Genomic DNA, 12,630 nt, shown 5'->3' with positions numbered 1-12,630 from the left:
TGGGTGCATAAATATTTACAATTGTTATATCTTCTTCTTGGATTGATCCCTTGATCATTATGTAGTGTCTTTCTTTGTCTCTTGTAATAGGCTTTATTTTAAAGTCTATTTTGTCTGATGTGAGAATTGCTATTCCAGCTTTCCTTTGATTTCCATTTGCATGGAATATCTTTTTTCCAACCCCTCACTTTCAGTCTGTATGTGTCCCCAGGTCTGAAGTGGGTCTCCCGGGGAACTTGTCCCTGGATCACGGGACCCTGGCAGTGGTGGCTGCATAGGCTCCCGGGAGGGGAGGTGTGGATAGTGACGTGTGCTTGCACACAGGTTTTTGGTGGCTGCAGCAGCAGCCTTAGCATCTCATGCCTGTCTCTGGTGTCTGCACTGATAGCCGCGGCTCGAGCCCGTTTCTGGAGCTCGTTTAGGCAGTGCTCTGAATTCCCTCTCCTCGTGCACCCGAAACAATGGTCTCTTGCCTCTTCGGCAGCTCCAGACTTCTCCCGGACTCCCTCCCGGCTAGCCGTGGTGCACCAGCCCCTTCAGGCTGTGATCACGCCGCCAACCCCAGTCCTCTCCCTGCGATCCAACTGAAGCCCGAGCCTCAGCTCCCAGCCCCCGCCCTTCCCGGCGGGTGAGCAGACAGGCCTCTCGGGCTGGTGAGTGCTGGTTGGCACCGATCATCTGTGCGGGAATCTCTCCGCTCTGCCCTCTGCACCCCTCTTGTTGCGCTCTCCTCTGTGGCTCCGAAGCTTCCCCTCCCGCCACCCCCCCCACCCCGTCTCCTCCAGTGAAGGGGCTTCTAGTGTGTGGGAACCTTTCCTCCTTCACAGCTCCTTTCCTCCTTCACAGCTCCCTCCCACTGGTGCAGGTCCCGTCCCTATTCTTTTGTCTCTGTTTTTTCTTTTTTCTTTTGCCCTACCCAGGTACGTGGGGAGTTTCTTGCCTTTTGGGAAGTCTGAGGTCTTCTGCCAGGGTTCAGAAGGTGTTCTACAGAAGTTGTTCCACATGTAGATGTATTTCTGGTGTATTTGTGGGGAGGAAGTTGATCTCTGTGTCTTACTCTGCCATCTTGAAGGTCTAACGCATTGGCTTTCATAGATGGACTGTGGACAGCGGGGGACTCCCTTGATTGTCTTGTTGCTGGGTTGGGTATAATGAGATTGTAAAAAATTGGTTGTGTGGGTGATGCTGAAGACGGTAAAAATGTGCAGACAGATATCTGTTTTGAGAGGGAGGGTCGGGATCGCCAGCTCTCTGTATGCTCCCATTTTCTGAAAGAGAGTTTTTATGATCGTGGAAGAATGGGTGTGTATGTAAACAATTTTCTTGGTAAATTAACTAAGTTATCCAGGAAAAGAAAAAAGAAAAATGAGAGTGTAGTAACCATGTTCATTAATATTTTTTAAATGTGGCTCAGGGGACATCCCGTGTATTTATAGCCTGTTGGAGTATAAAATTTAATAGAATTACAGTAAGTAGCATGGAGGGAGTTTCCATTTGTCTTGAACTGAAACCTTCGTTGTGTTCTTTTTGCCCTGTTCAGGCTACAGTTATCTGATCTGTGATCACATGAGGGCTGTGCACCTCTACATCAGCGCCCTGGAGAATTCCTGTCCATTGATGGCCTTTCCTTGTACCAGCTACAAGGTCTTCCTTGCTGGACACTGTCTGGATTGTTTCAACCCTTTTCTGCTTTCCTGTCCAAGGATCGGTAAATGCTACCCCTTTGGCTTCCTTTGACAGTTTGGGGAAAGTTCAAGTCTTGTCACCTCTTTAAGTCCTGATCTTCTATGGTCAAGAGGTCTATCCGAGCGGGGTAAAGAAGACTTAAGCAATGAGTCGTTCAGCCTGTCCTCACCTGGAAGGTGGTGTTTAGTTTTCTGTGTCCCACCCCTCACCCTCTATACCGCTGCCTGATGCCATACTGGCTCTGCACACAACCCTCACACACACACACAGGCATTGGCATGTAAGTCCAGCCTCAGGATGCTCTCCAGAAGCACTGGTATAGTCCCAGTGTAAATCAAAGTGTTTTGGGGGAATCCCCAAGGCTGGCACACTGTGCCCACCTTAGAGGTGTGAGACCACATGCCAGCTGGAGGGGTTCCTAACTGCCGAGTGACCTGGCCACACTCCTGGATGATCCAGGCCAGTCTGGAGAGAAGGGCTCAGGAAGGCTGAGGCTCCAGCCTCAACTCACCCTGTGCAGATCATGGCTGTGAACATCCTGGGGTCATCCAGTGTGGAGGGCTCCAGGAAAACGCCTGGGTAGTGTAAATGGGTCCTCCCCCTCCCTCACTCCCCCACTTCCCACTCCTGGCTGCCACTCAGCACCGCAGCAGCCTGCCATTGCTTATAGAAATGAAATGAATATCAGCTTGACAAAATGTTAAAGTAGGGGTGGTTTCCCATAATAAAGCGAATCAACATTACTTCCTACTCATCGGGCATATGTCACTGTTTCCCACAGATGTGATGGACCAGACAGTTTAACAGCCACTTCACACTGCCCCGCCTCATCTCTCGCTAGACTTTCCCTTTTTGCCAAACACCACAGGGATGCTAACAACTCATACTGCCACGAGTATTTCATGTTTCCTCACCCTGTGTCCCTTTGCCCAGACTGTACTTTCTGCCTGGAATGCCCTTCTCTGACTTGTCAGCCACTATTCTTCAGCTCAAACACCTCCCTGTGCTCCAGTGCACAGGATACAAATGCCATTAAAACAACTGTCATATAGATTGTTTTGCAAGTTGAAGACATCATTTCAAATTTCTTATAAATACTTCCTGGGAATGGGCCAGATAATCTGCAGAATGTATTTGTTGTCTACCTGTATGTTTATTCCCATCTGGATGGGGTTGCTTGTATCCCAGGACTCGCCGCAGGGCATGGCACATCATGAGTATACAGTGGAGTTGTCTGTGGAATAAATGGGTGCATGAATTAATCGATACATGGCTGGGTGCTGTGGAGCCCTGAAATGGCCTCCTCAGTCAGGGCTCTGCTGTCTTTGCTTCTTTATCTCCAGGGCTGGTGGAACAAGGTGGTGTTAAGATAGAGCCACTTCCCAAGGAAGTGAAGGTCTACCTCCTGACCACTTCCACGGCTCCATATTGTGGTGAGTGCGGGCAAATGAGCTGCTCAGCTCTGCCATTGTGCTGTCCAGCTGAGTCCAGGGCTCCGTCTTGGGCTGTCTCCAGCCCAGCATGGTAGCTGAAGTGGGAGGTGAAGAACTGGGGCAAAAATGTCATGGGAAGGGAGAGGTGGGGGACAGAAGCTACTGGTCTTAGATAGAACCAAACCTTTTCAGAGCTAGCCCAAGCCACTGCTCTATGGATGAGAACTTGGGGGCATCTTACCTTACTGTTGGTACACTGGTCCTCATTCCTTCCCATCCCACCATGGAAACCTGCCTTCCAGTGTAGGTTCTCTCTGGAGTGGTATTTGGGAGTACCTTTTGGATTTCTCCTTCCTACATACATTTCCCCCTCCTTATTGCCCATCCTATGTGTCTCCCACTCTGGCAGCCCTCCTAGGTCAGGGTCCACGAGGAAAACTGAACCTTCATATACATATTCCAGCTGTTTACTATGGCTCCTAACCACTGCATTTCATTGAAGCTAAGATGCCAGCGATTGTGAGAGATGTTTAATGTGAGAAAAATGGGTGTCTTAGAATCTATGACATACATTACAGGCTGAACCATCCTCCTTCCCTATGCTATTTGCATCTTAACTAGGTTGACTGTACTTCCTGATTTTGTTATCCTGGGGTCCTGTTATCCTGGTTTATTGTGTGTTCAGAATAGAAGTACGCTGGTTTGGATGGGACATTATATGACCACCCTAATTCTAAATGATTTTCTGATCAGCTGGCGTCTGGTTGGTTGGTGGAGGGATCTTTGTGGCTATACCTTCCTGGAACTAGAGGGCCTAGTGAAGTGTGAGACAGAGCCCGAAGCTCAGGCTCTGTGGTCACCCAGACCTGGATTTGAATCTCGGCTTCTCCATTCACCAGCTGTGTCATCAGGAACAAGTTTTTTTAAACCTCTATATACTTATGTGGAAAATGGGAAAAATAACAGTACCTATTTCAAAGAATCAATTGTGAGGATAAAATAAAATACATAGTACACAGACAATCACCAGCACAGTGACTGGAACTCAGTAAGTAATAATTCCCTTCCCTCTGTCAATGGGAGAATTTGGGAGATGAGATGGGGGTGTTTCTAACTTCATGCCAGAGAGAATACGTGGCTACTTCTTAGGAATAAAGTGGGTTACAAGAGTCACCTGTGGGCTTTCCACATGTATCAGCTCATCTGAGAATCCAACTCCAAGCGGTGATGTGCCCAAGGCTACATGGGTGGGTGAAGAAGTCAGCATTCAACTCCAGGTCTTCTGACTCCAAAATCTTTACCTTTTCCGGGTCATCATCTGCCTCCATACTTGTGTCTCTGCCCCCTCTTCCAAGAACCCGCTCTTTTCAGCTGTATTTCTCAGTTACTCTGGGGTCTTGCCGTCCCTCAGAGGTCAGCCTGAGGGAGGACTTTGTCCGGGTCGGAGGCAGGGCTGCGGGGACCAGACACCCCGTTTCTACTTCCAGCTCCAGGGCAGCTTCGCGGAAGCTCCTCTCTGTCGGCACAGCCAGGGAGCCTGAGGAACACCTGGAAGTTAAAGGCGTTTTTAGGTCCCTGCTAAGGGTGATTCACCAAGCCATACATTTTCTGACTGTTTCATTTTTGTCGTGAGACTCCCTCCCCATTCCCCCAGAAGTATGGCTGTGTCTGTTCAAAAACTTCAGCGGGCCTGCCTCTTCTTTTTTTTTTTTTTTTTTTTTTTGTGGTACGCGGGCCTCTCACTGCTGCTGTGGCCTCTCCCGTTGCAGAGCACAGGCTCCGAACGCGCAGGCCCAGCGGCCATGGCTCACGGGCCCAGCCGCTCCGCGGCATGTGGGATCCTCCTGGACCACGGCACGAACCCGTGTCCCCTGCATCGGCAGGCGGACTCTCAACCACTGAGCCACCAGGGAAGCCCAGGGCCTGCCTCTTCTGAGCCTTCCGTTCTGAGCATCAGAGCTGGGCCCATCTTCTCCTGAGGGTGGGAGGTATGGGGCACCCACCGGGTAGCCCACCTGGCAGCTCCCACTCTCACCCACTCCCAAGCCATCATGGCACTGAGCTCCCATTGTCCAGCACTCTTGGCCTGCAGTCACCCTTGGCCTCTGCCAGGCAGGCACCAGAATGGACAGAGAATCTTCTCCAAAAAATCATTTTTCTAACAATATTACTTTTCTCTTGTAGAGCAGTGTTGCACCCGAAATGTTTTCTCCCCGTCACCTCATTTAATCCTCATCATGTTCTGTGAGGTGATTTTGGGGGTTATTGATTATAGATGAAGGAACTGAGGCACGGAGAGGTTCAGTGACTTAGGCAAGGCGATACAACTAGTAAGCAGCAGGCCTGGCCTTGGACCCAGTTCCCCTGGCAAACCATCCAGGGCTCATGTGCTGTTTCCCATGTCATGTCCCCAAGCAGGTTGGATTTCACTGCCAGCTCCCACCCACCCACCGTTAGCAGACCTGGCCCTCCTAGGGCTTTCAGGGTAATCAGAGAAGAGAGAAGCAGAACCTCAGGAAACTTTCTTAATCAGTGATACATGCTGATAAAGGAAGAAGCGATATAATATATCAAACTCAGCCCAGAGAATTAAATTCCTAAAGCTATGTAAGTTAGCCATTTTTCCACATTGCAAATATCCACTCCAATTCAGCCCTTGCCCATCAACATAACAATCTGCATCCATAATGAACACCTGAGAAAGAGAGACAGAAGGGACGTGGCATCTGATGTTTCGCTCTGTGGAGCGGGGGGCATGTAGCGCTCTCTCGTCTTCTTGGGTGTTCTTGGCAGTAAGTCCTGTTACTAACCCCATGAGCCCCGATGGACCACATCACTCCTCCGACTTAGAGCTGACTCTTCTTAAATTCACTTAGTCCCTCCTCACAATGTTCACCCATAAAACATGACAAATGAAAAAGTACAGGTAGGGCAGAGCTCTTGCTATGTCCCAACCACCAAAGGAGTCTGTGAAAATGTTCAGAGACCGAAGTCACTGCATGGTGCCACCAGATGGGCTTACCCCTTAATGAGGAAAGGATGGGGTGCTGGGGAAGCTGTAACCCTTCTTAACCTCTCTTGCCAAAGGGGCAGCAGGTCTGGGGATATCACCGTGAACCAGGCTGCTCAGCCAGTCTGTGTCGACAATACCAGCTTTGAGAGCCTCAGTGTCTGTGCTGCCCAAGCGGGTGGAGATGCCACCCAGGCACCCAGCCACCACAGGGAGGGCAGTAGTCATCTCCTGCACACATGGTGGGTTCCCTGACACAGGGTGTATGCTAAGGTGGGGAGAGGCGTTGCTCTATTTTATGAATTAATTGTTTAGTATAAGGTAGACCCTTTTTGGTTCTTTCAAAATCACACCATCAGGATAATGTCACTCGTTGGTAACAAAGAGTGACACCCTGCCAAAGAGTGGCACATTCTAGGATTACAAGTAATAATAAAAACTATCATGTATTGAATGATTGCTAGGCACAGGCACTGTCTAAGGACTTTATATGCATTAACTCATTTAATTCTCATTCAGACCTGTGGGATATGTAATTTTATTATCCCAATTTACACTAGAGGAAGCCGAGAACCTGCGACAACAGGTAATCTGCTCCAGGTCACACAGCTGCTAAGAGCTAGAGCGAGATTTCCTAATTGCCCTGCTGCTCTCTGGGACATTTTGTGCATTGCACCCACTGACCTCTGGCCCAGTTGTCTGCTCTGCTTTGGTTTCCTAGTGCATCACAGCCTCGTGGAGTTTTACTTGCAGGAGCTAAGAAACCAGGACACCTGCATCACGGTCACCTTCCTTAGCAGCAGTGTCACCTCCTCGGTCAAGATCACCATGTACGTAAGTGTCCCACATGGTTGGCTTCTCTCCTTCCATTTACATACATGCACATATATCCCAGGACAGGCACTGTGTGATCACTGATGGGTGCGTGGAGCCCGCTGAGCTGGGGATGGGGGTGAGGGTGGCACCTGCCACAGATGGACCCGCAGACACATGCTGGGCAACTGTTCCAGGTTCAGCATCAGTACTGGGTCCAAGTATAGTGTATTCAGACAATAGCAGACAAGCTGGCAGACAGCAGTAATGGAATGTCCCAACAGGTGGTAAGAGTTTGGGGATTGGGTCCCTGATAGGAAACAGCATCAGGAATCCAGGCAGGGGGCATTAGGGATGTCAGCAAGTAGGAAGGCCTCAGCCATTTGCCCAGGGAGGGCTGGCCAGAGGCTGGGAAGCACCTACTCCTGGGTGGAGGGATGGGAGGAGAAGGGAGCAGAACTGGATGGGTTTCTAGAACAGACTCTCAGGCAGAGGGTCAGTTAGCAAATGAGTGCAAGGTGAGGGCCAGCAGGGTTGATGCTGAGTGGTGCCAATCCCTGGAACTGGGGCTGATTTCCTTCCTTTGTTGGGTCACACTTGGGCCTCTCAGCTGGTGAGACCAGGCTTGAGGTAAGCAGGCAGAGAGCCTCAACTGCAGGGAGCCGCAAGCCTGGCAGGGGACAGGAACTCAGCAGCAGTGGTGCATGTTTCTTTAAAAAGTCATTGGTTAGTTACTCACAAGCCAGCAGGAGACAGACTAATCAGATGAATCAGTGTCTCAGTCAGGGCTCAGTCTGGAAACCAGAGCCCAAGCCAGGCAGTCCAATAGAAGGAAATTAACACAAAGAGCTAATTACAAATGTGTTGGGAGAACTGAAAACCCAAAAGGAGGATGGGGAGGCAAGGCAGAGATCAGCAACAAGAGTCACTCCACCCCAGAGCTCGAGGGACAAAGCCAGGTGGTGTTGGTGGAACAAGGAAGGGGATGGGGGGTGGAGGGTGGGAATGATTGGCAGGAGTTGGAAGCCGGGAGGAAATGCAGCTCCTCCAAATCACTGCCTGAAGCAGTGTCCCGCCTGTGCCGGGGAGCCTGAGAAGTGTGGTTTGCAGGGGGATGGATGGAGCACAAACAGGGACGTGACCGGTGCCCATACACAGAAATGCACAATTGTCAGCAGTGGCAGGGGCTACGAGAACAAATAAGATAGAGCCTGACCAAGTGTGAAGAAACAATGTTTGAGTTGAGATCTGAAGGATTTGGAGGATCCTTCCCCCCAGACCAGGGGTTAGTGAGATATGACACGGGGAGCAGACAGCAGTGGGACCAGGCATGGGGAGAGGAGGCTGGAGGGGCAAGTCAGGGTCAGAGCATGCCACGCCTGGAAGGACAGGGTAGGGATTTTGGGTTTTATCCTGAGAGCAGTTTGGAGAGCTGCTGGGAATTTTAAACAGGAGAGTGACGGGATCAGATTTGGGTTTGGAAACATTTCTCAGGCTGCAGTGATGGATATTAACTGTGCTGTCAGGGAAAGACAAGTTTCTGCTGGGAGGAGCTCACGTCTGGGCTCCCAAACACTCTGCCACCAGGCAGGGTTCCAACTCACCCAGGCCGCACAGCACAGGACAGCAGGCAGTCAGGACACCCACACAGATCTTGGGGTGCCCACGTGAGCCTTGCAGATTATAGCTGAGTAATTTTCATTAGATCAGTTCAAGGTCACGTTACTTTTGCAAGGGTGTTTTTATCACCTTTCTAGCCCACTGGTAGATGAGCTGACACTGGCAGGAATCATGACAATGACACACAACTCTGGCTGCTTGTTAGAACCACCTGGAGAGCTTTAAAGAATACTGACAGCAAGCCCCACCCCAGACCAGTAGCAGTACAATCTCCAGGTATGGCTTCAACCACTACACTGTTAGAAGCTCCCTGAGTGATCAGAATGGACATCCACAGATTCCTTCTTCTTTCTCCCCAAAGAGATTTGCGTTACTGTTTTGAAGAAGGCTATCAGAACATGATTATCTTCAATTCCTTGGTTCTTGTTTCCTCTTGCAGAACAGAAATTTAAAAGAAGGGAGGGGGTTTATGTGTGGTCTTTCCCCTACTTTTTATAACTTTGTGAAACCCCAAGATTTCCTTCCAATTAGAAAATTTACCCAGGCCAAGTCCCCAGGCCACTCACTCACAGTGTCCTTTGTAGCCCTTCTAGTTTTCAAGCTCTCCATCCAAGCAGACTCTTAAAGTGAATAAGCTTCTTCTTTTTTCCTCTGAAATACTTCAAAACACTTTTGAAATCTAAAAAAAAAAAAAGAGAGAAAGGAAGAAAATGGAACAGCTTTTAAACAAAGTTTTACGGAATCTTCCTCAAAAGGACAAAACAAACTATATGACTAATCCTGGGTTAGAAAGTACACAAAGAAGACATTTCATCAGTATGAAGAGGCCGGAAAGGAAAGGGAAACCATGCTCAGTTTAGACAACACCCAGTGCCACAGCAGAGGGGAAAGCAGCGCCCTCCGGGCTCTCCCTCTTTCTCACAGCCCCTCTTTCTGAGCCCAGAGGGGACTGTAACAGGCCAGAGCAGGGCACAGGGGAGGGGGGGCTGGGACTTAGACCTAGGGCTGTGTGACTCCAAAGCCACAGCTGGGAGGAGACCACACGTGGACTCCACCACAGCTCTGTCTGGCTTCGAGGCCTGTTGTTTGTTTGTTCATTTGTTTCCATCTACACTTTCATACCCAGTCTAAAATAGAGTAGTCCTCACACAAAATTCTTGGAACTGAACATCCTAGAAGAGGCCTCTACTTCCAGGTAGATGAACCTGAGACTGAAGATATTCACTAATCAGAATTCAGATCTTCACTAACCTGAATTCAGTTCTTCACTAACTAGGACCCTTTTCCAGATGTGAAAATCCAAGGGCTACTATTTTGCTGCAGGGTCCACTTATTTACTTTCAAAAAGCAACACCTATTTTCTGCATCACATTCAAAGCTGTGAGGGTGTGGGCCGAGGGGCTCGTGAAGGTGATGCCGAGGACCGTGGAGCCCACCTTCCAGGAACTAACCGACCGGGCTACCCGCAGAGCCCCTAGGAGCCAAGGGGAGGCAAAGGCCAAATGTGTGCGGCAGTAAGTTACTTTGCCTTTTCCTTACAGACCTAGACAGCAACGCCACGGGAAAGGAATCATAGCTCACCCCAGCCCTCAGTGCCAGATAAACCAGGTGAAATTCAAGTTTCAGCCTCCCCACCGAGTTTGGAAAAAAGAACGGACTATCATTATCGGGAAGTTCTGCACTGCTCCTTTGCCCGTCAATGACAAGTAAGCCCCGTATCCACCCCGCCCCAGACACACCCACAAGGACCAATCCTGACCTTAGATGTGACACTTGTTGAGGTGCAATCTCATCACGGGTATGAGCTTCCGTGATGCGGAGGTGACAAAGACCCAGGGTTTTCCTGAACCTCCTGCAGGGCCGTCTTGGGTTGGGATACTAAGAAGACAAAGAGGTTGGACTTTAATTCCCCGTCCCCACTTTAATATAAGAAACACCATTTTATCTGAAATATATATATTAAATATGTATAGATAATTATAACATACTGTATATAATATATATTTATATATATATATGTTTTATTACCTGCTATACTTAGTTTCTCTATAAGATTTCATTGGAACAAACATTGCTCATTGCATATTTCCTCTTCTTTAGCCTCCACTGGTCACAGTTATGGGTGTGGATCCAGAATCCCTGTCCCCTTTACCCCACCTCTAGCAGGCATTTAGAGTATTAGTCTTACCACACCTGGCCCTCAGAGGACAGGAGTGGGCTCATCGTAATCCAAGAGCAATCATCCCATAGACGATTGTAGAATTCTTTCACCTGACATCACGGAAACACAGGTGCATGCAACTCTGAGCCCTCTCTCCCGACCAACCAGGAACCTGCCCTGAGGACACACCCTCTTGTTGCTCTTCTCTTGCAGTAAAAAGACGGTCTGCTTACCTGAGCCAGTGAACTTACAAGCAAGTGAGACTGTTTCTCGTGACCTGAAAATAACCTGTATATAGTTAATATAAGGGCAGGATACATCTCCCTGGATTGGGGGTGGCAGTTCAACTTATTCTAAGCCATTACTGCTAAGAAAGAACGCAAAAGTCTTGGTTATTTTCCCCATAATTAGCCACCTTAGAGAGGAGCGAGAGCTCATTTTACAGAGCTTTATCTCCATTGTGAAGTTAAAGAAGCTTACAAAGATACCATTTCAACTTTCCTATTCATACTTAACTGCAATTGCCCCATATCCTTGGACATCTGTACCTAGGATTCAACAGAAACATATACAGGAAAAAGGGCTCTTTTTTTTTTTTTTCAAATAAAACTCCATGGAATATCTGAATCGTTTAATTGTTTTATTGGTTTTTCTGTTATGTACAAAAAATGTGATTTACGGTCTGTGGGATTGGAGAAAACAGTAGATGCTGAATTCTCTATATTAAAATAGCAATTGTGGGACTTTCTGGTGGCCCAGTGGTTAAGAATCTGCCTTCCAATGCAGGGGACATGGGTTCGATCCCTGGTCAGGGTACTAAGATCCCACATGCCACAGGGCAACTAAGCCCGTGTGCTGCAACTAAGAGCCAAGGCAGCCAAATAAATAAATAAATGTTTTTAAAAAAATAGCAATTGGAAAGAAGTGCTTGGTATAAGAGAGGGGGTGGAGGGTGGGGAGGAAGATGGTACCACTCACCATCCCTTACCATTGCCTTCTCTGGGTATCTGGAAGGTTTGGGGGATCAGAGAGATCTTTTGGGAATATAGGTGGATTTTCTTTGGGTCAGTGTGTCCCAAACTTTGATCTTTATAAATAACCTTGTATCAAGCCACAGTCCAACAAGAAACAGATGGTATGCTCAAATTGTGTAATTTGAGAATTTAATAAAAGAACTATTTATAAAGGTGTTAGTAGGAAGTGAGGAAACCACAAGGGACAGTGCAGTTCCCTGGGACTGGGGCCAGTGGGAGCTACTACTGTCTTATGTCTGAAGAGGCCAGAGGAAGGAGCACCAGAGTCTGGAGACTAGAGAGGTCTGCGGGACCTTTGGTCAAGGAACAGTCATCTGGCAGCAATCCTGCAGGCAGAGAACCAGGGGAAGAGATTCTCCACCCTTACTCTTCTTTCCTCCTCCATTCTGCTGGTGCTCCCACTGAGTGATTGCAACTAGAAGCCAGAAGGCAAGGGGCACTGGCCCCGGGGTATAAAGCAGGGCAGAGAACGGTGAGAATGGCTGCGATGGCCGTGGGAACAGACAGAGAGACATGACACATACCTTCACTGCTTTCTCCATAGCCAGGTATTCCTGGATTCCTCTATACTTAATGATTTTGTTTAACTCTTAAAAACCATTTTAACCATTTTTAAGTGTACAATTCTGTAGTATTCACTACATTCACATTGTTGTGCAGCCATTACCACTATCCGTCTCCAGAACTTTTTCATCATCCCGAACTGAAACTCTGTCCCCATTAAACAATAACTCCCCATTGCCCCTCCCACCAGCCCCTGGTGACCACCATTCTAATTTCTGTCTCTATGAATTCTACTCTTCTAGAGTATCTGATACAACCATACTGTGTTTACTTTCGTATCTGGCTTGTTTTACTTAACATAATGTTTTC

The 12,630-nt window shown here is 48.4% G+C and overlaps 1 protein-coding gene across 4 annotated transcripts in view; it reads left to right on the top strand.

The window, feature by feature from the left end:
- Nucleotides 1-11,350, top strand: part of ADPRH (ADP-ribosylarginine hydrolase) — a 43,802-nt gene extending 32,452 nt beyond the window's left edge. For 2 of the 4 annotated variants that reach the window (XM_007106232.4, XM_055085145.1), the window contains exons 8-12: nt 1,541-1,708; nt 3,030-3,119; nt 6,851-6,959; nt 10,104-10,268; nt 10,937-11,350. In XM_007106232.4, coding sequence (XP_007106294.2) covers nt 1,541-1,708; nt 3,030-3,119; nt 6,851-6,959; nt 10,104-10,268; nt 10,937-11,021 — 617 coding nt within the window. In that variant the 3' untranslated portion in view covers nt 11,022-11,350. The other 2 variants (XM_028493346.2, XM_028493349.2) reach the window with 2 other exon arrangements.
- Nucleotides 11,351-12,630: the final 1,280 nt, after the last annotated feature.

This window comes from Physeter macrocephalus, chromosome 1, assembly GCF_002837175.3.
Source record: "Physeter macrocephalus isolate SW-GA chromosome 1, ASM283717v5, whole genome shotgun sequence".
Classification (NCBI taxonomy): Eukaryota; Metazoa; Chordata; class Mammalia; order Artiodactyla; family Physeteridae; genus Physeter; species Physeter macrocephalus.
The sequence above is the reverse complement of the archived record's forward strand: the minus strand, read 5'-3'. Positions and strand labels throughout refer to the sequence as shown.